The sequence below is a fragment of the Takifugu rubripes genome, chromosome 2 (genome assembly GCF_901000725.2).
Source record: "Takifugu rubripes chromosome 2, fTakRub1.2, whole genome shotgun sequence".
Lineage (NCBI taxonomy): Eukaryota > Metazoa > Chordata > Actinopteri > Tetraodontiformes > Tetraodontidae > Takifugu > Takifugu rubripes.
In genome coordinates, this window is record NC_042286.1 from 2,812,346 (window position 1) to 2,836,723 (window position 24,378).

Consider the following 24,378-nt stretch of genomic DNA (forward strand, 5'->3'; position numbering starts at 1 on the left):
TGTGAGCGTGTGTATGCAGTTTCTTTCCCGATACACAACATGCTCTTCCTCAATATTTCCACAGTTTGACTCCTGCCGTTCTTTCCCGGACACCTGGAACTGCCATAAGTCCCATCGTATTAATGGCGCCTTGTGTTTGGTGACAGGTGGAGGTGGAGGCTGGAATGACAGCTCTCCCATCAGTCAGGGCGGCAGACCGCTGGTGTTGGGAGGTCAGGGCGGCCAGGCCTGTCAACATTTTTCACAGACCCGTGGTGGTTTCGGAGGTGGCGGAGGTGGCTGTCTGTCCGGGGGCGGCGGCGGTGGCTACAGAGGTTAGTTCAATAGAATTCTGTCAACTGAAATGCAGAGAAAAATGTTTAATGAGTTAAAAGTGCTGAGCTGCCAGGTGTGACCCAAATGCACTTCTCGCTGAATATGTGCGTGTGTGTGTGTGTGTGTGTGTGTGTGTGTTTTATACTGAATGCGACAGGTTATAGGATTGAGTTATAGCTCAAAAGCAGCGGTCGTGTCCCTCTAACTCCACAATCTGCTGAATGTCACTCTTGGTTATATCAAAATGTGTCTTTTTTTAACGTGGATATGCGGGGAAAAAAATGTCGGAGGGGGTCACAAAGCCAAAGATGTCATAAAGTCTCCTGCAATGAAATTTGAGATTATAAACTGTTGTAAATCCTGTATGAATGTCTATAAATCTGCTCGTAGGTGGCAACACCTCCGTAGAAAACAACCCCAAGCACGACGGCGATGACGGCACATCCTTCCTCAGCCCAGACGTAGTGCCCTTTCTGTCCGTTCCACTGAAAGGTAATGCAACAAGAATCAAGGCCGGGTGGGGAAAAAAATAATATTAAAAGATTGTCACCAGTGCGTAATCGGGCTCAGAAAATGTGTATCCTCCATGGGATACGTTTGTCGAGTTTATCGAGTTAATGTGTTTGTATTTTCCTGTATAATGAGAAAAACAGCATTTGATATTGACATTTGAAATTAGTTTTTGTTGTTACCCACGTGGCGCACTTGCTGCAGCTTTCACAGCATGTACGGATTTCATCTCGCCTTTGTAAAATGGGCCTGACGGTGAGAGAATGGCGGGGAACTCTGCAGCAAATATGCAGCGGCAGAAGGGGGGGGGGTGGGGGGGGGTGGGACATATTTGATTAAAGTTCAGCTATAGTGGGTGAACAGCTCAATAACTCAGTGTCTGTTTTATTCTTCCTGACCTTTTGAGCACAGAGTTGGTTTAAGAAAAATAAAAATCCTGTTCCGATAACTTTGATTATCAATAAGAGTCCTTCCTGCTCGGCTCGATAGACAGGGGGGAAAAAAACAAGGAGGAAAGTGGAAAAATGGTATCTTTTTTATCAGGGTAGGGTAGAAAGAGCACCTGTATCTTATTTCTGTGTCCAATTGAGCTCTAATGGGGGAGATTCAGTGTGAGGTAGTCTCACTCCTCAACTCATCATCAAGCTCACTTCAGAGCCTTTGGAAGAAAAAGACCCCAGATTGGCTGGAAAAAAAGATGCTTTTTCCAACGGCGGCTGAGGTGTTTTAACCCCATAATTCTGCTGAGAAGGTTCGGCACTTAGTAGTTTGTGCTGTTGATTGAACACACGCTAGTTTCATCAGTAGATGAATGAAACCTCTGTCCCTAACGTCTGCTCCCCAGCTCTGTCTCTCAATGAGAGGAACTCAGCCGTCCTCTGAGACCTTCACATCAAATCTTTGTTTTCCTTTTCAGCTCAGAAAGAGAAACGCTCCACAGGGGTTCACAATAAGAATAAATCATTGGTATCAATCAGCAAACGAATGTAGCTTTATATGCTTTAGTCACTTTTACATGTCAGAAGGTTAAAGCTGTTGATATAAAGTATCTGTGACATGGTACTGATGAAAAGTCAAGGTGAAATATTTCAGCAAATACTCGCCATTGGGTTTATGCGCCAGTGATTTTCTTGGAATTTTCGTCAATTTGCTTTATTTTTCCTGACTGCTTCATCCCTTTCGAAGTCATTGTGGAGCCTATTAGAGCATTTGTGGGGTTCGGTGCTTTGCTCAAAGGTACTTCGGCGGTGCTCTGAAGGCGTCCTACTTCCACAGACTCAGCTCGTGATGCCCCCTCGGACAGTTTCGGCCCAAATTCGTTCTTTTCCAGAATTAACTTTTGTTGTGCTTTCAGTTCCTGATTAGTTTAACAGTGTCACTGTCAACATGAGCTTTTAACATTAATCTTTGACAATCCCTCGAACATTTAATAACAGAGCGATAACGCTGTCACAGTGCACGCTGTGATGGATTGGCAAGCGTGCTATAAATAGCAGAATTTTGAGTCATTGCTGTTAGAGGGTTGCACTTTTTCAGACCATCCAATTTCTGCAGAGCCTGTAATAAATTGGTACCGGATGACAGTCCGAGCATCTAAACTCTGCAGGATGACCTAGAACCATACAGAGAGAGCCAAGATCAGAGTGGATGTTTCGGTTCAAACCCATAAGTTAATGTTTTGAATTTGCTTCTCATATTCTGAATGTGAGGCTAATATTTGGTTGGCGGACATGGATGCTGGGTGCACTTCATGAAGAGGTTTTGAGTGAACAATCAACACAAATACACACCGTGACTCCACTAGGCATGCAGTGAGGCATAAAAATTGGCATTTAATGTGATTTATGACAATATGACACAACGTGCACGGCTCTCTTAGACCAGGGGGAGAGAGGGGAAAGAACTGAAAAATAAAAGCAATATTCCACTGTCGCCTTTTAATGTTGTAACTTTTGGACGATGACAATTCTCAAGAGTGTGTCATGACTAACAAAATGGTCAGTATGCAGGTAAAAAGAGCAAATCCACGTTGGAGGCTGCATCCAGCAAATGCAAACTTCTGGTTCGACGTTCTGACGTTCTGACGTTCTGGCTCTGGTTCTATCTGGTTTGATCAGTGGAGTGTGGGAAGGTAAACGGTCCAAATCTCTCTCTCCATCTGCATGTGTGCATGTGTATACAGGCATGGAGGGGGATGGCGAGGTGATCATAGGGCCTGTGCAGAACTGCAGCCACTGTGAGAGTGGGGAATGCTATGATGTCAAGGACAGCATCGTCTGCTACTGTGACGAAGACCTGATCCTGGCGCCGGACAGAGTCTCCTGCATCAACGCCACAGGTCAGGAGCAGCTGCACGGCACCTTCACACGCATACTTTCTAACATCAAATCAATCCATATTTTCCCCATTTTCTTTTAACCTGTAAACATGTTAAAAGGAGATGTTGGCTGCGTCCTACCCTCCTTCCCTATTCACTGCTCCCTTCATAGGCAGTTGGCTTGAGTGAACTACTAACTGCATGTTCTCGCGTGCCACCGCAACTTTTCCCAATGCATTGTGGGACACATTGAGTGCCTACATCGAGACACAGCATAAGTTCATGTATCTGCTCAAAGAAAAAGTTGTTAGGATGAGAAGGATCTGTGCTTTATTCAGTCTTTATCTTTGTTTCCTGACTATCCTCCCGTATCAACAGCTACTGCGATAATACGTCGGATATCATTGTATTAACCGGTAGGTCACATCCTGGGTTAAACAGTAACAGAGAAAAACCCACAAACCACAGCGAGCCTGGAATAGCCTCCGTAATTGCGTTTTGTAATCTGGGTTGAACAACGTTAGCGAACATGTACGCCGATCTGAAAATAAATTCATGTGGCGGAAAGTCATTTTGTAATTTGAAGCAAACTAGCAGGGCTATTACCATCTCAATGGTATCTCAGTGACCTGGAGGGTCTCCTTGCCCTGCGATTTGCACGTCTACTCTTTGTAAAGACAAGCAGCCGATAACTCCATGACGCCCAGTCGGTCGTGAAAGGTCACGATCTCAATATGGTTTCTCCTGTGATGTGCGATTCTTCCATAGCTGAGACAGGCGAAGTGAGCCCTCCCCTCGCAGCCGAACTGGAATTGGGATGCAGCGGCCGTTGCTGCAGTCTTGTGCGTCGTTGTGTCATTGCTTTCACATCATTAATTAAGTTGGGGATCAGAAGGGCAAAGTGAATGTAAATACTTCCACAGGGGAAGTTAACAAGTGTGGAACGACGTTGTTTCCTCCTGTCTCGTAGAGGTGACCCTCTTGCCTCACCAGCCGGCTCTCTCCCACCTGGCTCTGGGTCTGTCTGTCGGGACTTCGGCCCTCATCGCCGCGCTGTTGCTGGCTGTGTCCGGAGTCATGATCAGTAAGTATGGATCGGATTCAGGGACACCTGTCTCTCTAAAGCATTTCCTGTTCATATTATTTTAATGAATCCACTCTAAAGGGTTGAGTCATACAAACTTCAGCAAGTTGTCTTGACCACACCCGCATGCCTCCATACATTGAGTCGATGATGTGATTGGCTGATTAGCTCTTTTTGCAACAAATAATTAAACTGGTGCCTAATAAAGGGGGCGGCGAGCGTAATTCCTAATCAGAGTCTAAGTAGAGGTCATGGAATGATGCAAACGAACCAAATATTCCTCTTCTCTATCCTCATATGTGGAAATATCCGCTGCCGTAGATTCCAAAACAAATACACAAGTAGCTGAGAATGCTTGAAATTGTGTATTCGTTTTCAGGATATTTCCACATGATCAGCATCTCTTGGTCTGTTTTCACAGCAGTTTCTTAGTCGTCCTCTGATGCACTTTTCCGATGTTCGGTTCAGCTCCTCCCTGATGGATTTTTTTGCAGGCTGTGGTGGGAACAGGCAGGTAACCTCGCAGCCACTGCAGGCATCAATCTGCTCTCAGGCCATTACAGCCAGACATATGCACTCATTGAGCCATCATCTCCTCCTCCGCCCACCCACACTCACTCCCCTTCTCCCTCACTTATTATAACAATGCATCCATACATAGCCGTATACCCCGGCGCCCACGCAGACAAGGTGGAGGCAAAGGAACGGAGACAGCGCCGCTGCGATGAATGAAACGCGGTCATGATGGATGGCTGCTTAGCTGGCAGCTGACAACACGCTGGCTTCAGACAGTGAATAACTCCTCGTGCGTGTAGAAACACATAAATGTTTTGCTTGTGACTAATGTCTTTCTTGATGAGTCAAAAATTGGTATGAATAAATTCTCTGTGGATCATATCCAACCGGGCACATTATGACCCCTGATTGGTGATGATCAGAGTGTTTACGTCTGTGACATATTAGGCAACCAAACAATATGGTGTTGTCATAGCTGAGGTTTTAGATGAAGGGAAAATAGGCAAACGATGTGAACCAGTTTGACAGGAGCTGTCAGACTGGGTGGACTCCGTTCCAAAACTGCAGCTCTTGTGGGGCATTGATGACCTGGAGGGGTCGGAATCTGGCAAAATGATCAAAGAAGGGAACAGTGACTAAGCGGAAGCAGGGTCAAATGGGGAACAAAAGCTTGTGCTAGTGCAGCTCAAATTGCTAAATGAGATCATGCTGACCCCCGCCCACTGCAAAAATGCCAAAAAAAATAGGTAGAAGAGCATCAGAACTGGACCACTGAGCAATGGACGAAGATGGCCTGGCTGGATGAATCGTGTTTTCTTTGAGATCACGTGGATGGCCAAGTGCATGTGCATGGCCTACCTGGGGAAAGCATGGCACCAGGGTGCATTATGGGAGGAAGCACAGGCAGTGTGATGGTTTGGGGACTTCTTTGATAGGAAAAAATGGTCCTGCTATTGAGAACACACCAACCAACCACCACCCTTAGCTTTTTCACAGGCTGTGTCCATGATCTTCATGAAAGAGTCTTTGTGTTTGCCTCTTTTGGCAGGATAATGCACCGCGCACACAGCAAAAATGGTTCAGTAATGGGTTAAGAGCACAACAACACACTTGAAGTGTTTATTTGGCCTTCAATACGCCCCAAATTACAAATCTGTGTGTTAGACAAACACCTCTGTTCCAGGGACGGATTTTACGGGACTTAGAGGACCTGCCAACGTCCTGGTGCCAGGGGTCAAGTGGTAACATCACTCGGTGGGTCAGGGCTGTTTTGGCCGCCAAAATTAAACAGGAGTAGATAATGTTTTTGCTGATTCCTACAGGCAGGTCTACTGCTTTATATTTGCTGTGAAGACAGGTCCAAAGTCAGCATTCTGCATGCATCAAGGGTTTAGTTCGGCAACTCTGCGTGAATATTTTAGGTTTACAAATCCAGCATCAAATAGAAAGGAATAAATGTTTCACGGGCACGAAGGAATTCTATTTATTTTTAAAAATGCTGTTGTGCAAGTGGTAGATCTTAGGAGAAATAACTAAGGAGGAAGATGGGGTAAAGGTCTTGTTTTGTTTTGAAATTGTGGAATTCTCAGCAGACAGATGAATTTCCTCTTTTGTTTTGTTTTTTCTCCATTCTTTTGCATTTACAGTGTACCGGCGGAAGCATACGGAGCTGCAGTCCATCCAGCTGGAGCTTCAGAGCCCGGACTGCAAGCTCAGTAAGCTGCGGGCCTCCACCATCATGACCGACTACAACCCCAACTATTGCTTCGCCGGCAAGACGGCATCAGTAAACGACCTGAAAGAAGTCCCCCGCCGGAACATCTCCCTCACCAGGTAAGAGCGGATTGTCTCACGATAGCATCGCGAGGTCCTTAAAAGTAACGAGCAGACTCCACGGGCATTATCGCTACATCTGATATGCAGCATTGGCTATAACTATAACTAACTATAAAGAAAAGGGGGAATCATCGGAATATGAGCCTTTTCAGTAAAGCCTGAAATATTAAAGTGTGACGTCTTCCAGTGTGTGCGATGCGTTGATCCCAGTGGCTGAGAAATTGTTTTTTTCCCCTTTTTTTCTTGGCTCGTTTCAATTTTTAATGCATCTTTCGCGTGTTTATGGTTCAACGGTTTATCATTCCGCGTCTTAATCTTTGAGATAAATTCCGTGGTGTGGGCTGATGAATATTTACCAGCCTCTCCAGTTGTGCAGCTTTATGAATTAGCAGTGAAATAGCTGCTAAAGGAGCATTTAAAAAGAAAACGAATTCACTGACTTTTACATGCTGACATGAGCAGCAGTGTCTCAAGTATTTTGGTGGGGGTGAGTCAGAAAGCCCAGACAATTTAATCAAAATGCCACAGTAATCACTTTTCCCAATCAAATCCAAATTATTTTCCATCGATCCGGCTCTGTTGAGTAGAATTCTTTTGATATTTTAGTGTTTCCCACTTATGCCTTCCAGTTCAAGCACGAATGTAATGAATGAGAGCTGCCTCGTGTGCTTCCAGGGGTCTGGGCCACGGTGCTTTCGGGGAAGTCTATGAAGGACTGGCAGTGGGAATACCAGGGGAACCCAGCCCGCTGCAAGTGGCGGTCAAGGTCTGTCCCTGTCCCGCGCTCCCACCGCGCTCGTCTTCAGAATAAATGCTGAGCGTCGGTTTGCTTTCTTTGTCTTGTGCGACAGACGCTTCCTGAGGTTTGCTCTGAGCAGGATGAGCTGGACTTCCTCATGGAGGCTTTAATCATCAGGTGAGACGCGTTTACAGGATGGACTCTGAAAGGATCACTCCGAACTCACCCCTTCATTCTCCATGCAGCTCTTTGAGCCTGTGCAGAAAAAAAATGGACCTGAAAAGACAATTGTTCACCCTTCAGTTACCTAATACTCCGGTTATTTTCTGGCAAGCGTTCACGTAATGGAGCATTATGTAATTTGCTTAAGACAAAACGACCAATTTTCCTCCTGCACTTCTGTTCTTGTAGTAAATTTAGTCACCAGAACATTGTGAGATGCGTCGGAGTCAGCCTGCAGGCTATGCCCAGGTTTATCCTGCTGGAACTGATGACCGGAGGAGACCTCAAAACCTTCATGAGGGAGACCAGACCGCGCCCGGTGAGACCTTCATCTAGATTTGTGCAAAACAGTCTTGCCTCTGATGTTGTCGCTAGCATTGGCTTCTGCGCCTCTGTGATTAGGAGCACCCTTCCAGCCTGACGATGGTGGACCTTCTCAACATAGCTCGGGACATCGCAAAGGGTTGCCAGTACCTGGAAGAGAACCAGTTTATACACAGGTGATTCACCAGATGGACACATTCTGCATACACACCCACACTGGCCTTGAGAGAAAGCACACGTTTAGCAATATTTCTCCCCTAAAAGCAATGAACGAATCCTAAACTTGCTCATCCAGTACTTTTTGCTGGAGCGAATATTGTCACTGACAGAGCACTCAGGCGGATTTCTGATTACCATTCACATCACAATGACTCTAAAAAACTAATTAGAGTGCGATCATCTGTGGAAAACATCAGCAACTGGGGAAAACAAACACCAAACAGTACATATGGTTCACCATGTACACACGGGGAAATGTACAGATTCAAGTCACAGGGCTCGCCACATTCATCTGTTGACTTAAACTCCACATTATGGGCTGGTCACAAGGTCTGAGAGCAACATATGGACTCTGCATGCTGTCTGGGTTTCCAGCAATAGCAGAGAGGACAAACGCTGAGTTTAGCATCGGAGCAGGCAGATGGGGCGGCCGGCTTGGCTTTTTTTATGGTCTCTAGCAAGGCACAAGCTAGCAGAATTCCGTGCTCCCATATAGAACAGCTGGTGAACAGCAGAGCGTGGCTCCAGATTCTCCTCATTCTGTCCTACATACGTCACCTTCATTGGCAGCCATGGAGAAACTGGAGTTACATTAATGCTATGAAAGCACATCTCTCTTTCCTCCACGTGTCTCCTGGGGGGACGCCAAATGCCGGGTGTCAGACAGGAGCCCCATCGGTCTGCTTAATGGACGACTGCTCTCCAGATCCTCCTTCGCTTACATACAGTGCACATTTGGAAATTCAAAGCTGTTTTACATTTCATTTGTTGCATTTTTGTTTTTGAGAGGAGAGGTAGAGGGAAGGGGAGGGAGGAGAGGAGAGGAGAGGAGAGGAGAGGAGAGGAGAGGAGAGGAGAGGAGAGGAGAGGAGAGGAGAGGAGAGGAGAGGAGAGGAGAGGAGAGGAGAGGAGAGGAGAGGAGAGGAGAGGAGAGGAGAGGAGAGGAGAGGAGAGGAGAGGAAACCATGACCCCCAGCAGGGAAACAGAGGCCTGTCAGGTGATCATGTTTCTGGACCCCGGCAGCCTCGACCTATAGCAGCATAGCTAAGATGTTAACCTAATGATTAGACGACCCCCTAAGCTATAGAATGCGCCCAGTTAACATTATTTTTTAGCAACTATGTACCATTATTGCGTGCACATGTCTTTCCTCTAAACCCCATTCTGAAAATCAGAACGCTGCTACGAATTAGCGGCTTAAGTGAAATCAACGGCGTCATTTCTATTAGCATATTAGCAAATCTGTTAGATGTTTAACAGGACCAGCTTGGATTAAACTACAGCGGCGCATGTGTGCGCACAATCATTCATCTTCTGTTTTTGTCAAAACGGATCTGGAGACAAAGAGATGAGCCACGGTTGTTTCACTTGACATGTCTCTGCTGCCTTTCCCCCAATTTCCAGCGTTGCACTAGCTTTTGGGTTTGATAAATCAGTTTATCACACTCTGCTTTAGCTGCTGCAGTTCAAATTGGACACGAGCGAAGCGCTAAATCTTTTATGGCTCGACTGAGAAGGTTCCAGACACAACGCCGATCTTCTTTTCACACTGAATTATTTAACATCAGACTTGCAGTAGTACCATAACATGATAAGTTGAACACTTCTGGCACATTAAAGTGGGCCAGTTGTGCATTCTGTAACCCTTCACTCCATTAACGTCATTCAGAACCAACTTTGCTGTGCACATCCACCTTTCGGTTTCACCCCTGGCCCTCGTCATGATCCAGTTTGAGTACGCTGTCACAGGACGGTAGTTCTGGTTGTTCCGTTGACACTGATGCGTACTTGTTTTCAGTGCTGAGAGCACCAACCGGTGCCAGAGGTGATGTATTTCTTGTCAATCGGACAGCGGCACGGCGTGCTGCCACAACTCTTCTGAGAGAATAATCAACTCCGGACAAAATCAAAAGTAAATTTACTCCTGTAACTGCACATCCTGTGGAGATTTTCAGTCGGCAGCAATAAAGAGGGTTTTATTTTACCAGCTTCCCGCAACCAGCTCGGTTACGCTAACCTTCACAGCCAATAAATGGTGCCCCATTTCATACACAACTCCCAAACCTCGGTGCGAGATTGTTGTTGGATTTTATTAATATGTCTGCATGTTGCCAGTGTGTGCAGCGAGGGCATGCGCTGACCTCACCCTCTCTCCTCGCCTGTTTCAGGGACATTGCAGCTCGGAACTGCTTGTTGACTTGCAAAGGAGCGGGACGCGTGGCCAAAATCGGAGACTTCGGCATGGCTCGAGACATTTACAGGTACCATCCCGGCCCGGTTCACTGACTGATCATAGATGGCAGTAAAAGGATAATGTAGCGTCTGCTCACGGTATCTTTATTAGTCTTCAAGTAATCGTTCATCAGAGTTGTGGCATAACATAAACTCACGTTTATATTAAAGCTAATATATTGCGGTGTGTTAATAATTAGCTGTGGAGGCGATGCAGGTTAGATGATGTAAATCTAAAGGTGTTTTCCATTTCTCCGTAAATGAAATGTCAACATGAACAAAAGCTTAATAACAGGCAAGCTTCCGATTTATTTATTTCAGAATTCATCAACAGACCCAGTGTCACACCTCCAGGAGTTCAAAACAGGGCAATTTGGATGTTTTGCTATTAATGGAACACTGTCTGTCCCCATTGGTTAACTTAGAATCATCTAATGGAGCTATGATGATGAATGTCAATGTTGTTCCACATTATGTCCCTGTGCAGTGGCGCAATATTTAAAATAACCTTTCATTGTTGACATTAATCAGTCCTGGATCTCGGTGAGGTCATTGTTGCTATCTTTCCGTGCTATCAGTGGAGCTCCAGCTTGACGTATCTCCTGAATGCACAAAGAGCAACTCCAATTCCACAAAAAGCCAAACTGACCCCGTTGCCAAAAGCTGTTCTGACCAGTCAGGAGGCAAAAACATGGTAACATTTAAGGTTTGTGGTTGACGGCGCCCTTTGCGTTGGGTCAGGGTGTTGTTGAAAAGAAGCTGGAGTCTCTGTTCAGCAGTGTCACTTCTAATCAGAGTCGGATATTTGGAGGTCTGTTGTGGTCTTGAAACACCCTGAGCAACATTTGTGGTCTGCTACCACCAAGGTCTGCTTGATATTGGGGTGCGTCCACATGGAATTTCTTGCTTTTATTCTATTTTTTCTCACGCTGATTCGTCTTTAAATCTATTTTATTTTATTTTTTCCACTCGACACCATTCAGATTAACGCCATCCGGCGGGGAAACTCTGCCAAGTCTTTCATCTGGCAAGACGTTAGCGAAGAGGGCTTATGTCATAACATCCAGCTACATCAATCAGGCACTTTTTGAATCGTACGACGGCACGTCACGATGGAGCAAAGCCGATCTCGGAACATCTGGCAAAACACCGCTGCACCATGCCCACAGGGAGCTGCATTACAGTGGAAGCCGTTGATTTGATCGCTGATGTCAGTTTTTCAGGTGCCTCAATCTGGCTTTTGTTTCTATCCGTCGGCCCGGAGCCAAACTGCTGAGACTGTTTGTATTATTTATCATCATTATTACGGTTATTAAGGGAAGGTTACAGCTATGACATTGATGCTGGTGGGGGTTTGTTGGGGGGGTTGTTCCCATGGTGATGTAGATTTCTCATTATGTAACAGAGATTGAGAGTGACATCAAAGTGAGATACCAGGACAGGATGTAATGAAATTCAATTTAATTGAGTTTGATTTTATTCATGTAGCTTCTGTCAGAACCAAGACTGGCTGTTAGAAACCCTAGCAAGCAGTTTTCAGCAACAAGATGAAGAATGGAGAAACCTGGAGCAGGACCATGGGGGGGGGGGGGGGGGTCATCCTGATGATCAGTTAATCAACCAATCAATCAATTAATCTTGATTTATATAGCGTCTTTTACAATCAAAATTGTTTCTAGGTGCGTTCCAGAATCCCAGGGCCTGACCCCCAACAAGAGACAGTGGCAAGGAAAAACTCCCCTTTAACAGGAAGAAACCTTGAGCAGGACCAGGCTCATGTAGGGGGACCCTCCTGCTGATGGGGGGAAGCTGGGTAGAGAGAGAGGAGAGGAGAGGAGAGGAGAGGAGAGGAGAGGAGAGGAGAGGAGAGGAGAGGAGAGGAGAGGAGAGGAGAGGAGAGGGGAGGGGAGGGGAGGGAAGAGAACAGGTAGAGCATAGAGAGACATTAATAGTACAAGCTGCTGGTATAAGAGTAGAGTGGGTCAACAGGGTCAGCAGGTCAGCGTACAGCTATAAGCTGATGGCTTCCCTAGACAGACAGACAGACAGACAGACAGACAGGCAGGCAGGCAGGCAGGCAGGCAGGCAGGCAGGCAGACAGGCAGACAGACAGACAGACAGGCAGGCAGACAGACAGACAGACAGACAGACAGACAGACAGATTTTTACATGTGTTTTCTAAATGTGGGTACCTGGTATCGGTCCTCTATCAGTTTACTACGTGACACCACGGTGAATCATCGTCTCACAAACATCGCACACTGCGCACATAAACACGGCTACTCCCGTTGCTAAAACGTGGCTAATGTGGGGATCCATCCATGCAAACTCTTAAGGTGTTGTGAAGAGTAGTTGTTTTATCTTCTTAGATATCAGCCAATATTTGGCATTTTCTGTCATTTGTATGACATCACTGTGGTTTTGAAACTTTCGCTGCACCGACATGTTTGTTTGCTAGTGACAATGTTGGTGGCTGATGATTCAAGTTTCAAAAAACTGCACAGTGACAAGGCAAAATACAAATGCCACAAAGACGTAGAACCCCCCCCCCCCCCCCCCCCCCCCAACACACACACACACACACACCTTAAAAGTACTAGTGGTATCGGTGAATGCACATATTTGGTTTAAGAAAAAAAAAGTGTCGAACATCTCCATCTGAAGCAGTGAAATTACCTTCATTGTGTCCACACACGTACGCCTCAACACCTGCAACTACCAAATATTGGATGGATCAGATCTGAAACCAAGAAAATCCACAACAAAAGTTCCACCCACAGCTTCTGGACCTTTCTGCTCCTTGTGTGTTTATCCACATGCAGCGAGTCATCCAGCGAGTTCAGCCTGGATGTGCTGCTCCCCTACGACTCGATATTTGCCTTTAAAAAGTCTTCCTCTGTCTGAACAGACACTGTTGGAGTTGGAAATCCCATTCACAGCAGAGCGCACTTGAAAAGAGAAAAACAGGCCGCAAACATGTTCCAGTGAGATAAGAAGGGAAAAGGCAGGAGAGACAGAGCAGCGGTCGCTACGTTCCCCGCCATAAGATGGCGGTGAGGCCTCTGCTGAGATTGTTCTGTGCATACTTCAGACTCCAACATGCTGAGAATATTATAGAATATAGTTTAAATCGTATTTTCAGTATATCGGTACCAGTAAATCAAATGAGGCGGTTACACCATTCACAAAAGTGTGTCTGTCGCGTTGTGCTATTCCCCAAGGATCACAGATCTTTGGTTTCAGTGAAAACCAGATCTCTGGTGCCCCCAGGGAGGTCAAAAAATCAAGCGATTTTCTCTTGATTCGCTGTTCATGCGTGGTGCTCAGAACTACGACTGTGATAACCACAGCAAAACCCATGGAGAGCGTATGTATGTAAGGACTAAAAGAAGGTTCCAGTTCCTCACCTGGAGTAATGAATTTGGATGGATGAACCCAGAGTGGCAGCTGAGGTGTGACAGGCCAGACCAAAGTCTTTCTGCTTCACTTTAAATGGCACGCGTGTGTGGTTCAGCAGCACAGGGTCCGTGTATGTTTCCTGAACAGCCTTCAAGCGGTCAAAAGCGTCGGCCAGCAAGTTAAAACCTCAGCTATGGAGCTGTAGCTGTTACCTGGCAACCAAACATTCTGCTTCATCATCGTCGACACTTTAAAACCCTGCACTTAGTGATGGTTGTTGTTTTTGTTTCCTTCTTCCCCTTCCATTTCTTCCTCATGGCTTCATTCTTCATTATTATCAGTCTCCCAGCCATGTTATTGGTGCGGTTCTGACACAACAGGCACTTGTGAGATGTTGTAGGATTAGCAGATGGGATTTTAGACAAACTGGCTGGTGTTGTGTGTGGATATTATGCAGTTATGAAGTGTGCCAGCCTACTTGGATATAAATTTCAGAGGAACTTCTCCATCACAGAGCCATTTTGTTTGACACTTTATTTGGTACCTGTCCTGCTGAAGGATCTTTAAATGTCATTTCTTTCCCCTGATATACTTAGTGATTGTTTAATACAACAAAAACGAGTTAAATGTTTTGGATTCTTCCGCTGTAATCACACAGCAGTTTTGTAGTGATGTCTAATGGTGCTTGTTAGACACTCAAGGGACAGAAAGAGGAGAACATGTATGATGTATGCAATTCAAGCCACTGTGTGTGGGGGGGGGGGAGGGGAGGGCAGAGGAGAGGAGAAGAGAAGAGAAGAGAAGAGAAGAGAAGAGAAGAGAAGAGAAGAGAAGAGAAGAGAAGAGAAGAGAGGGGAGAGGAGAGGAGAGGAGAGGAGAGGAGAGGAGAGGAGAGGAGAGGGAGAGGAGAGGGGAGAGGAGAGGAGAGGAGAGGAGAGGGGAAGAGAGGAGAGGAGAGGGGAAGAGAGGAGAGGAGAGGAGAGGAGAGGAGAGGAGAGGAGAGGAGAGGAGAAGAGAGGACAGGAGAGGAGGGGAGAAGGAGAGGAGAGGAGAGGAGAGGAGAGGAGAGGAGAGGAGAGGAGAGGAGAGGAGAGGAGAGGAGAGGAGAAGAGAGGACAGGAGAGGAGGGGAGAAGGAGAGGAGAGGAGAGGAGAGGAGAGGAGAGGAGAGGAGAGGAGAGGAGAGGAGAGGAGAGGAGAGGAGAGGAGAGGAGAGGAGAGGAGAAGAGAGGACAGGAGAGGAGAGGAGAGGAGAGGAGAGGAGAGGAGAGGTTAAATTTGTCCAGCAGATCATGCTATTGCTCTCAGCCTGGCAGGATAACAGCCTGGATAAGTGATAGCTAAAGGTTAGCTGATTCTGCTCTTACCACCATCACTAGCGGAGCAATAAAATTCTTGACCTTTATTACAGAGGAAGGTTTGATGCTCGGTGTGATTCCATGGAGAGTACTTAATAGCTAAAGGCTCTGCCACACATTCTTCCCTTAAAGACTAAATAAAACCAGCACTATTGACACAATATGGTGTTATTAGCATTGATAGGATGGAGCATGAACTCACTATGGAAGACTATTCTGGATTTGTTCTGTCAGGGCAGGGAAGCCATTACGGAAGGAAAGTAATCTGTAACCTTGCTAAAAAAAATTACAAATTACAATAGCCCAGCTTTGATGCAATACATTCATGGATCAGTTTTTGGAATGTGAGCTGAAGAACAGAGTGAGTAAAAAAATCTTCACGTTCAAGCTGGAGGCCAAAACGATGTCATCCAGAGTAGTTACAAGCCGAACTGGTCTGTGTTGGGGTGTACCCCAAGGACACAAATGCCAGTTTTATCAGAGTTGAGGAGAAAGAAATTGAAGATCATCAAGGCTTTTATGTCTCTAAGACGCGCTCATCTGACTGACTGGCCTGTCTCCTCTGGCTCCATAGAAGGATATAACCGAGAGTCATCAGCATAGCATTGAAGAGGTGAATTATTGTCGTTCTTTAGGAGTCTGGGCGCACTTCTACAACACTCCGAATTAAAGTGGTCTTTTACACCTCTTGATATACAGTTGATGTCCTAAAATAAACAAGTAAAACTGTCATCCCCTCTGTAAGCGGTCGCCAGACTATAGCCATACATCGTCATGGAGACTAATGACACACCTAAATGTCAGCCCGGTGCAGATAAAATCAGTCAGAAAAGTGAAGCCATTTTTAATTCAACAGGCTCTGCGTTTTGCTCTCATCCGCTTTAATGGACTGTCCAGCTCTTTAGTCTCATTGTCCACGCTAAAATGCTCACACAAGAAAGCCGTGTGCGACGTCCCCCTGTTTGTGGACTATAGTTAAGACAAGCTAATCTGCTGCTCTGCTTTCCCTCCATCTGCAGTGTTAGCAGGAGTAATAAAAATGTCCATAGACCCCGGTGCAGGAGAAAAAGAAAGCTTGATCCTCTGATAAGAGGATTAGCACCCTTATGTTGTGTTTTAAGCTGTGTAAGGGGGCACTGAAGGATGCACAGGTGCACGCTACGCTTTAAAGAGATGTCTTTTAAGGTCAAAATAGGTGCAGTAATAAAAATACTGTATTGTGACACCAGTGTCTTTATCCCTGACATGAGAGCAGCAAATGCAGGAGGCAAACACAGCTTTTGCCTGTAATAGCAGCGCTTTTAGCTCACTATTTTCTCTCAGTAAATGGAAAATTGGAAAGAAACATGAATAGTACAGATGGTGGTGCCGCAATTTAATCCTTAATTGTAGATTAAACATATGGAAGAAAATTACCCAAATGACTGGATTAACTATTAAGTGAGGATGTGGAGTGAAGACCCATGCAGCAGCGTTGCTGTGGTTATTACTCAAGAGTATCAAATCTGCTCTCTCTGCTGTGGTGAAGATTTTTCTTCTCATGCCAGTAATTTGTAAAGTCCGCATATGAATTCACTTTTATCTGACAGCATCATCGGGACAAATTTTCACTTCCTGCTCCAGCTGCATGATGTATTTCATTCCAGCATTTGCAGGGTCTTGGTTCTATTCTGACTCAGGCTTGCTGGATGGATGGATGGATGGATGGATGGATGGATGGATGGATGGATGGATGGATGGATGGATGGATGGATGGATGGATGGATGGATGGATGGATGGATGGATGGATGGATGGATGGATGGATGGATGGATTGATCGATGGATGACATTTGGTATGAAAAAGTAACTGCTATGAATTAATGAGCTGTGATTCTTTGATAATAAATGTTATATTTTTGTGAAACCTGTTAAATTGATGTCTTTTATCAGATGTAGAGTTTTGATTTGTAATAGAAGTGACATAAAAACAATTCTCTTTTTGGAGGGAACTTCTTTTTCAGCACACTTCTTTCTAATCTGTACCAAGTTGAGGTTGCCCCAATTATTCCTCCTGTCATAGTAGTGCTTGGTGATGATGCCTGTTATTATTGTTGTTGTTATTGTTATTGCTATATATATTTTAGCCTGGAATGAGTCTCCAGCTCATTCTTATGAGCGTTTGATGGTTCGGTACCTTGCTCAAGAGAATCTCTGCAGTATTCTGAAGGTGTCCTGGCCCCCCTCCCTGCCTCTGAAACACCTCCCAAAGTTTTGTCAGAAGCTGGGCTTGAACTTAGAACCCTCCACTTCTCAGCCCTATTGTTGTTGTTGTTGATATCTGTCATTTGTGTCTCGGTTCTGTTGGTATTTAGATAGATCACACACGCCTTTATTTGAACTAACGACCCTGCAGTCACAAACAGGCTTTTATCATCCTATTTATGATGAAATGTTAGTACTTTTTCACAGACTTTTTTTAAGACCAACTCTCTGAGGCCGAACAAACAGCAAACAATGGCAGACATGTCTGAGGGCTGCAAACGCATGTCCATTTGTCCGGTCGTCCATGCGGAACGCAGATCATGTTCAGTGTTCTTCAAGGGGACCGAGATGAACCCAGAGGTGACCTTTACCAGCATGAGTGATGGAGGAACATGAGAGAGTTCTGCCAGTTCCAAGTGCACCACGGTAACAGGCTCGGGCTCAGCAGGCCAAAAAGACCAAAATGACTCTTGCTGAGATAAGAGTTCTTAGAATTGAAATTCACTCTGCTGATGCAGCTACTGACAAAAGAGAATGCATAATTAGATTGGAGAATTTTACATTTTATCTTCTGCTTTTGATGTGAGTAATGCTACTGTGGTGATCATCCTGCAAAGTTCCTGTTTTTTAGCATCCTCTATCACAGAACTGCTTGTATCACTTTGAAACAAACCCCAATCATTGTCATTATGGGTGTTTTAGGGCGAGCTATTACAGGAAGGGTGGCCGAGCCATGCTGCCGGTCAAGTGGATGCCGCCTGAGGCCTTCATGGAGGGAATCTTTACATCCAAAACAGATACGTGGTGAGAATCCCTCGGAGACGCCCTCTCAGATGCCCCCCTTCTTGTTGTGTCCTGTCCTAATTCTATCATCGGCCTCTTGCAGGTCCTTTGGGGTTTTGCTGTGGGAGATCTTCTCTCTGGGATACATGCCGTATCCAAGTCGCAGTAACCAGGAAGTGTTAGAGTTTGTTACCAATGGCGGCAGAATGGACCCTCCTAAGAACTGCCCAGGGCCGGTGTAAGTACTGACACCCATATATGCATGCATACGTATATGTTTAATGTACCAGTGGAATGGAGGATCCCGAGAGGTCTCATTAAGCGTCTCCAGACAACATCAACAACACATTCGCACACACACGGACACACAAATGATGTAAGTGGATGCAGCTTTGCTAACTGCTTCGTGTGAACCGAGGAGTTGATAAGGGGAGTTTTTCCTTGCCACTGTTGCCTGTCTGGGGTTAGGCCCTGGGATTCTGGAAAGCACCTTGAAACAATTTTGATTGTAAAAGACGCTATATAAATAAAGATTGATTTGATTTGATTTGATAAGTTAAATGAAGTCAACTGTCAGAATATTTTAGTTTGCTCAACTAATCGTTTAAACAATCAAATCTGTGGAACATCTTAGTGGTCGAATGCATTAAAAGTATGGAAACATTTTATTTAAAGGCAGCCAGGAACATTAGGCTGTGGCTTTCAACAACATTCTAGTTTTTGTGCTGAAAGATTCTGTTCAAACAACTTCTAAGTGAGTATGGGAGTCAGGGTCAGCCCGCCCGCACGCAGTCACACTGACGTGGTTTATTATGAGCCTCCTGCTAATTTGGGGCTTCATATTTACCTTCAGGTATCGGATAATGACACAGAGTTGGCAGCATCAGCCTGAAGACAGGCCTAACTTTTCAACCATCCTGGAGAGAATCGACTACTGCTTACAGGTAACCACACACAGTGGAACCGTGTGAAACAGTGGGACAGAAAACCAATGAGTCCGATTAAAAGTAACTCCAGTCATCCACATCAGCTGACTTTTAAATTAAAACTGCAATAAAACTGCCATTCAGTCAATAGAACACATATCGCATTTTCTTAAATCCTTGTTCTGGAATACCTTGACCTGACACAACTATTATTGTTGTTGTTGTATAACTGCGATGTATGTATGTATAAAACTATAATGGCTGACTTCCAATGTAGGACCCAGACGTGGTGACGATGCCCCTGCCTGTGCAGTATGGACCTATCCCTGAAGAGGAGGAGGCTGCAGCCATGCGGGCCGACGAGCCCTCTGCTCCGACCGTCCTGGTAAATGCCCAGGTGCCTGATGGGGAGGTGCAGCAAGCCGCCCCATCCTGTTCTCCGAAAGAGACCTGCAACGGGGGAGAGCACAGTGTTGTGGCGAGCACAGCATCAGAGGCCAAAGCACAAGTGGCGACCCAGCCGCAACCGTACCTCTACCAGCACCAGCAGTCTCACACGCAGACCTCCACCAGTACAGTCACCTCTGTCGCCAAGGGACCCCACGTCAGCAGCCAGCCCACTGAGGGGGGCCACATCAACCTGGCATTCACCCAGGGCCACCCACCGGAGAAGGACGGCCACAACGGGAAGAGCACCACCCTCTGGAACCCCACGTACGGCTCGTGGTTCCTGCAGCAGAGAAAGCAGAAGCAGCAGAGGCAGGCAGGGGTTGGGGCAGCAGGGGGAAACGGTGGCAGGGTGCCTGGCGAAGGGCAGGAGCACATGGGTCGGACTGTGGCAGAGGTGGCGGGGGCACTGGGAATACAGCACCAGCACAAGCAGTTCCAGCATCAGCTGCAGCAGCAGCACCAACTCCAGCTGCTGCATCAGCAGCAGCAACAGGGACTCTGTCGACCCCTGTTGCCCCCACCACCGCCCCCTTCTGTCCAGTCACCTCTGCTTTTAGATTCGACCACGCTGCCCCCGGTCCCCCTCTACAGACTCAGACGATTCCCCTGTGGCAACATCGGCTACGGCTACCAAGAGGCAGGCGTTCCACTGGACACCAGCCACGGTAACCCCAACCCCCCTCCACCTCCCCCTCAAACCCAGCAGGGCGCCCCCTCCGCAGGCCACCCCAGAGGGCCGTCTATTGGCACCTCCTTGACCGTGAGTCGATCTGCGATACCAGAGGACAGCCGGCCCTTGCTGGTCACCATGGGAACAGTCCAGGACCCCAGACTACCAAGGATGGAGGGCCACAACGCCACAGTGCTTTAGTCAGACGCCTATATGGTTTGATCAGAACTGGTAAACACTGTGCCAGGACAAAGAGCGCTTTACAACCGACCCCACCCCAACACCCCCCGTGCCCCCAGAACCCTTGTTGCGTTTGGTTCCCTCCTTGGAGTTTGTAAAGGCCCCGTGGAAGAGTCCCTCCGCCTATTTCTGTAAGAACTGTAAAGTGTATTAAACTCCAAGAAAAGACATATGAGAAAACTAAAAAGCTTTTGGGGATTTTAAAAGAGTATTTTCTTCCCATCAAGGGGTTGGGTGTGGGGGGGCTCCTGACAGAGAACGGTGAAAAACAAAATGAGTCCGGGCTTGAATGTGGGGGCACGCTCGCCGCTGCTGTCTAGGAATGGACTCAAAGCTGGATTCCGATCCGTATTTACCAGGTTTCAGTCCCAGTTTAGGCCGTAGAGGCCAGAAAAGGGTCTGTGGCCACTGGCGTTGGGGGGTTTTTGGGGGTGGTGGGACGGAGGGGGGGTTAAAAAAAAAAATCAAAAGCAGTTTGATCAATAACTGGCATCAGACTATTTTTCGAGATCATCGCAGAATTGGAAAGCGGATGACCAGAGACATTTATACAAAGACACAGACAAAGAAAAAAAATAAAACGGGGAAAAAAATGTGTTTATTGATGTTTGCTTGCCTTGCCTGTTTATTTATTCATTTGCTTATTTATTATTTGGAAGTGGCTCTATAAATTATCCATAAACAGGCTTCTTCAAGTCCAAATCATTTTATTTTACATTAGCTGCTTTCCCTTGGACTTTTTTCTTGAACAGAAGGAACTGACTGGTGGGGGGGGGCATAAAATAATGCAGGCTGGGAGAGTAACGCTGGTTGTGTCCTCTGCTGCTGCCTTTACGGCTCAGATAAATGCAGCTTGACAAAAGCATTAGATAACATTTGAGAGCTCAGCCTTTTTAATTTTTCGGGGGATTTGTAATAAATCGCTGCCTCTGGCGTTGCAGGAATCACTGTTTTGTTCGCAGCTTCATCGCCCGAGTGTTATGAGATATTCGAGTTGAGGATTTGCTTTCCTCCTGGCTCTTTCAGTGACCTTTTATGAATTCATTTGTACATTTAAAAATAGATTTCACCTGTTTTTTTAGGGGGGAGGGGGGCAGAAAATCGAGGCCTAGTGGGTCACTACAACAATCAGAACCTCCAAATCCATCTCAAAGCTCCAGAATATGCATATTTGATCTCTTTCTTAGAACAAGTGTTCGAACAGTTTGAAAACAAGCTGCTTTTGCTGCATTATGACTGAAAGAGACCAGTTTTGAGTCACATTCACACGCCCGTGTCCGTGTTTCCGCTCTCCTCCTTTGAGAACAGATGTGCGCCGCATATCGGATCATGTTAATATTTAGGAGGGTGATTAAAATACGCTTTTGCTTGTCGGTGAAGCGATGATGAGCTGTCGTCTGTGTGTTCCGGCGCTCAGCGAGTGATTGGAACAAACGCCTTTCTGTGAGCCCAGTAAACAAGTGGGTGGACCTCCACCGCTGACCAGTATTTTTGCTTTGTATCCAGTACCTGTGTTAAACGCTGCATTCATTCTGTTACAGATCATCTCCATTGTTTGATATGTGGCGGGGGGGGGGAGGGGAGAAACTGAACTCTACTTGTACATGTTGTAATTATTGTTCTATGGCTCTGGAAAAAGCTGTAAATTGCCCTTGAAAAAACCTTCACCAAAACTAATAAAGTTACTATATAATTGTGTCGTTGCGTTTTCTTTAGGTTTGGAGGCCATTTTGAACTGGTCGACTGAAATGGTCCGAACATCCTGGGACCTGGTCCTGCTCAAGGTTTCTCCCTGTTAAAGGGGCCTTTTATTCTTGCTGCTGTTGTTTGTGGGTTTCTGCGAGGCGCCTAGAAACATTTTGGGTTGCGACAGACGCTGTATAAATGAAGAAGAATTGAATTAAATTGAATTGCTGTCACCTCACAGCAAGACGGTTCCAGGTACAAGTCCCCCGGGGGGAGGAGGGGGCTCTGTGGGGACTTTGCATGCTCTTCCAGATTTGATTTCATTAGAATTTGAATTATGAGTCACTTCTATCTCGAGCCCAAAATCACAAAATCCATTTTCCTCTGAGAGCTTTGCAATTTGCACAGAGGTGGTGTCTCGGCCTATCAGAGGGTGGTACCACACAAAGGCTGCTGGGATGGGCCCCCACACCCCCACCAGAGCCCTTCTGTCTATGTTCTCTCAAATAATTTATGGGAAATTTGATAAACAGTTGCAAGAGGGCTGATGCCTTTTTTATTTTTTTTTAAATAATCCAAAGAATGGATTGAACGGATGCTTTAAAGCAGCGTTTTGTTGACATGCAGCGGGGGTAACGGATTGAACCTCCAGAGAAATGAGGAGGTGAAGAAAGCAGCCCAGGGAATCACGCGGAAATCACTCCAAATGAATATTGTGTGCGAGGAATCATCACAGCTGACTAGTGCGGTAGATTTGTAATAGAAAGGATTATGTACAGCGAGCCGGCCGTTATTGCACATAAGCTCTAAAAAGCTGAATGAGGCCCAGCAGGATTATCCCTGCATTGTTCACACACGGAGGTGGGGAGGCCAACGTTGCGGCCGGCGACTCTTGACTGACCGCAGCAAAGTGGCTTCATGTGGTGCAGCTGTTCATCACGCTCAAACGAACTGGAGTCCTGTTTGGGACTTCCTGCTGTTCCTGCTCTAGTCTTGTGGATTCCAGATATCCTTATATTCAGGATCTGAAGGTCAAGTGGCTCAGGGCTCCATCTGAAGATAAACCTGGGCCCACAGACTTGTTTTCTATTAGCAGCAATACGGATTATACACTAACTCCTATATCTCCAATTGTAATGGACATGGAATTATTACTGACGTTGATGTTCTCTGTATACGTGGCCTCTACTGCAGGTCTGCCTGTCCCAGGGAGAGGCGCCCCTCATCTGTGGCTCTCCTTCAGGTTTTCTTAAGGTTTTCCTGGCCCGGGTCAAGGGTCTAAGGATAGAGGGGGTCACAACTGTGCTGACTTTAGAGCCCTCAGGGGCAAATGCTCTTTGGGATTTTGGGCTCTAAATAAATTTGGTTTGATTTTGGCTTTGCTGTCCAATCAGGCCTCAGATCTGCCCCCTATAGCCACTAGTGATAACATTATATAAATAATACACTCTCCCTGGATTTTAAAGTGATCTCCAGTAAATTTTGCAACTTTACTATCTGGCCGTTTTCAGTTCTTATCAGATTAGATTATTCAATTTTGCAGTCCAAAGATGAGCCCACAGCATTCATGCTATTATGAGAGCTCTTCCTCCTGAGTTTTCTGAATAAAACTGGATGGCTGTTTTAAAGAACAGAGCGGCTGGGATAGGACTGAGCAGTTATGATGAAAATTAAAAATAAACTTTCAATATCGCCATTTATTGGCTCACTTCGTTACCCTGCTACAGTAGAATATGTTGATTTACTTTTATTCACCAAACAAATTATCTAAATTGGAGTACAGTGTTAATGACAACACACAAACGTACCCTAAAATTCCTTAAGGAAAGAGTAATTTTCTGTTTTTAGGAGATTAAAAAGTTTGGTTATGGTGAAAAAATTCTGTTGTTAGGAGGGAAAAATGGGCACCTCATCGCCGTGCACTGACCTGCTGACCTCTGACCCCACTCAGCTCTTATACAGCTTGTTGTAATTAATGTACCTGCATTTGTCTTTTCTCCCCTCTACCTGTCCTCCCCACTTCTCCTCCCTCTCTACCCCGCCAGCCAAAAGGGAGTTTATTCCATCCAATGACTAAACAACAGGACTAGACTCCTCCCACTTCCCTTTTCCTCATTTCTGATTGGGGGAAAACATTTCCTCATGTTCTCCAAACTCTGATTCTCTTGTGTCCTTTGTCGTCGTGAGACGTTTTTTTTTTTTTTTCTGAAAATTGAATAGACTGAAATGAAATAATTTAAAATCAAATCCTTGATAAGATAAAGGCAGCCTTTCAATCAGGGTTGCATAAACAGTGCTGTATTTCCGTA

The 24,378-nt window shown here is 45.9% G+C and overlaps 1 protein-coding gene across 2 annotated transcripts in view; it reads left to right on the forward strand.

Annotated features, from left to right (window-relative positions):
* alk (ALK receptor tyrosine kinase) overlaps positions 1 to 22,080 on the forward strand; it is a 268,453-nt gene extending 246,373 nt beyond the window's left edge. For both annotated transcript variants that reach the window (XM_029832749.1, XM_029832750.1), the window contains exons 16-29: positions 147 to 314; positions 706 to 807; positions 3,008 to 3,163; positions 4,113 to 4,226; positions 6,389 to 6,575; positions 7,254 to 7,344; positions 7,430 to 7,494; positions 7,729 to 7,858; positions 7,942 to 8,039; positions 10,252 to 10,344; positions 18,017 to 18,118; positions 18,201 to 18,335; positions 18,951 to 19,041; positions 19,301 to 22,080. In XM_029832749.1, the coding sequence (XP_029688609.1) occupies positions 147 to 314; positions 706 to 807; positions 3,008 to 3,163; positions 4,113 to 4,226; positions 6,389 to 6,575; positions 7,254 to 7,344; positions 7,430 to 7,494; positions 7,729 to 7,858; positions 7,942 to 8,039; positions 10,252 to 10,344; positions 18,017 to 18,118; positions 18,201 to 18,335; positions 18,951 to 19,041; positions 19,301 to 20,344 (2,576 nt within the window). In that variant the 3' untranslated portion in view covers positions 20,345 to 22,080. The remainder of the gene's footprint in view (positions 1 to 146; positions 315 to 705; positions 808 to 3,007; positions 3,164 to 4,112; positions 4,227 to 6,388; positions 6,576 to 7,253; positions 7,345 to 7,429; positions 7,495 to 7,728; positions 7,859 to 7,941; positions 8,040 to 10,251; positions 10,345 to 18,016; positions 18,119 to 18,200; positions 18,336 to 18,950; positions 19,042 to 19,300) is intronic.
* The last annotated feature ends 2,298 nt before the right edge of the window (positions 22,081 to 24,378 follow it).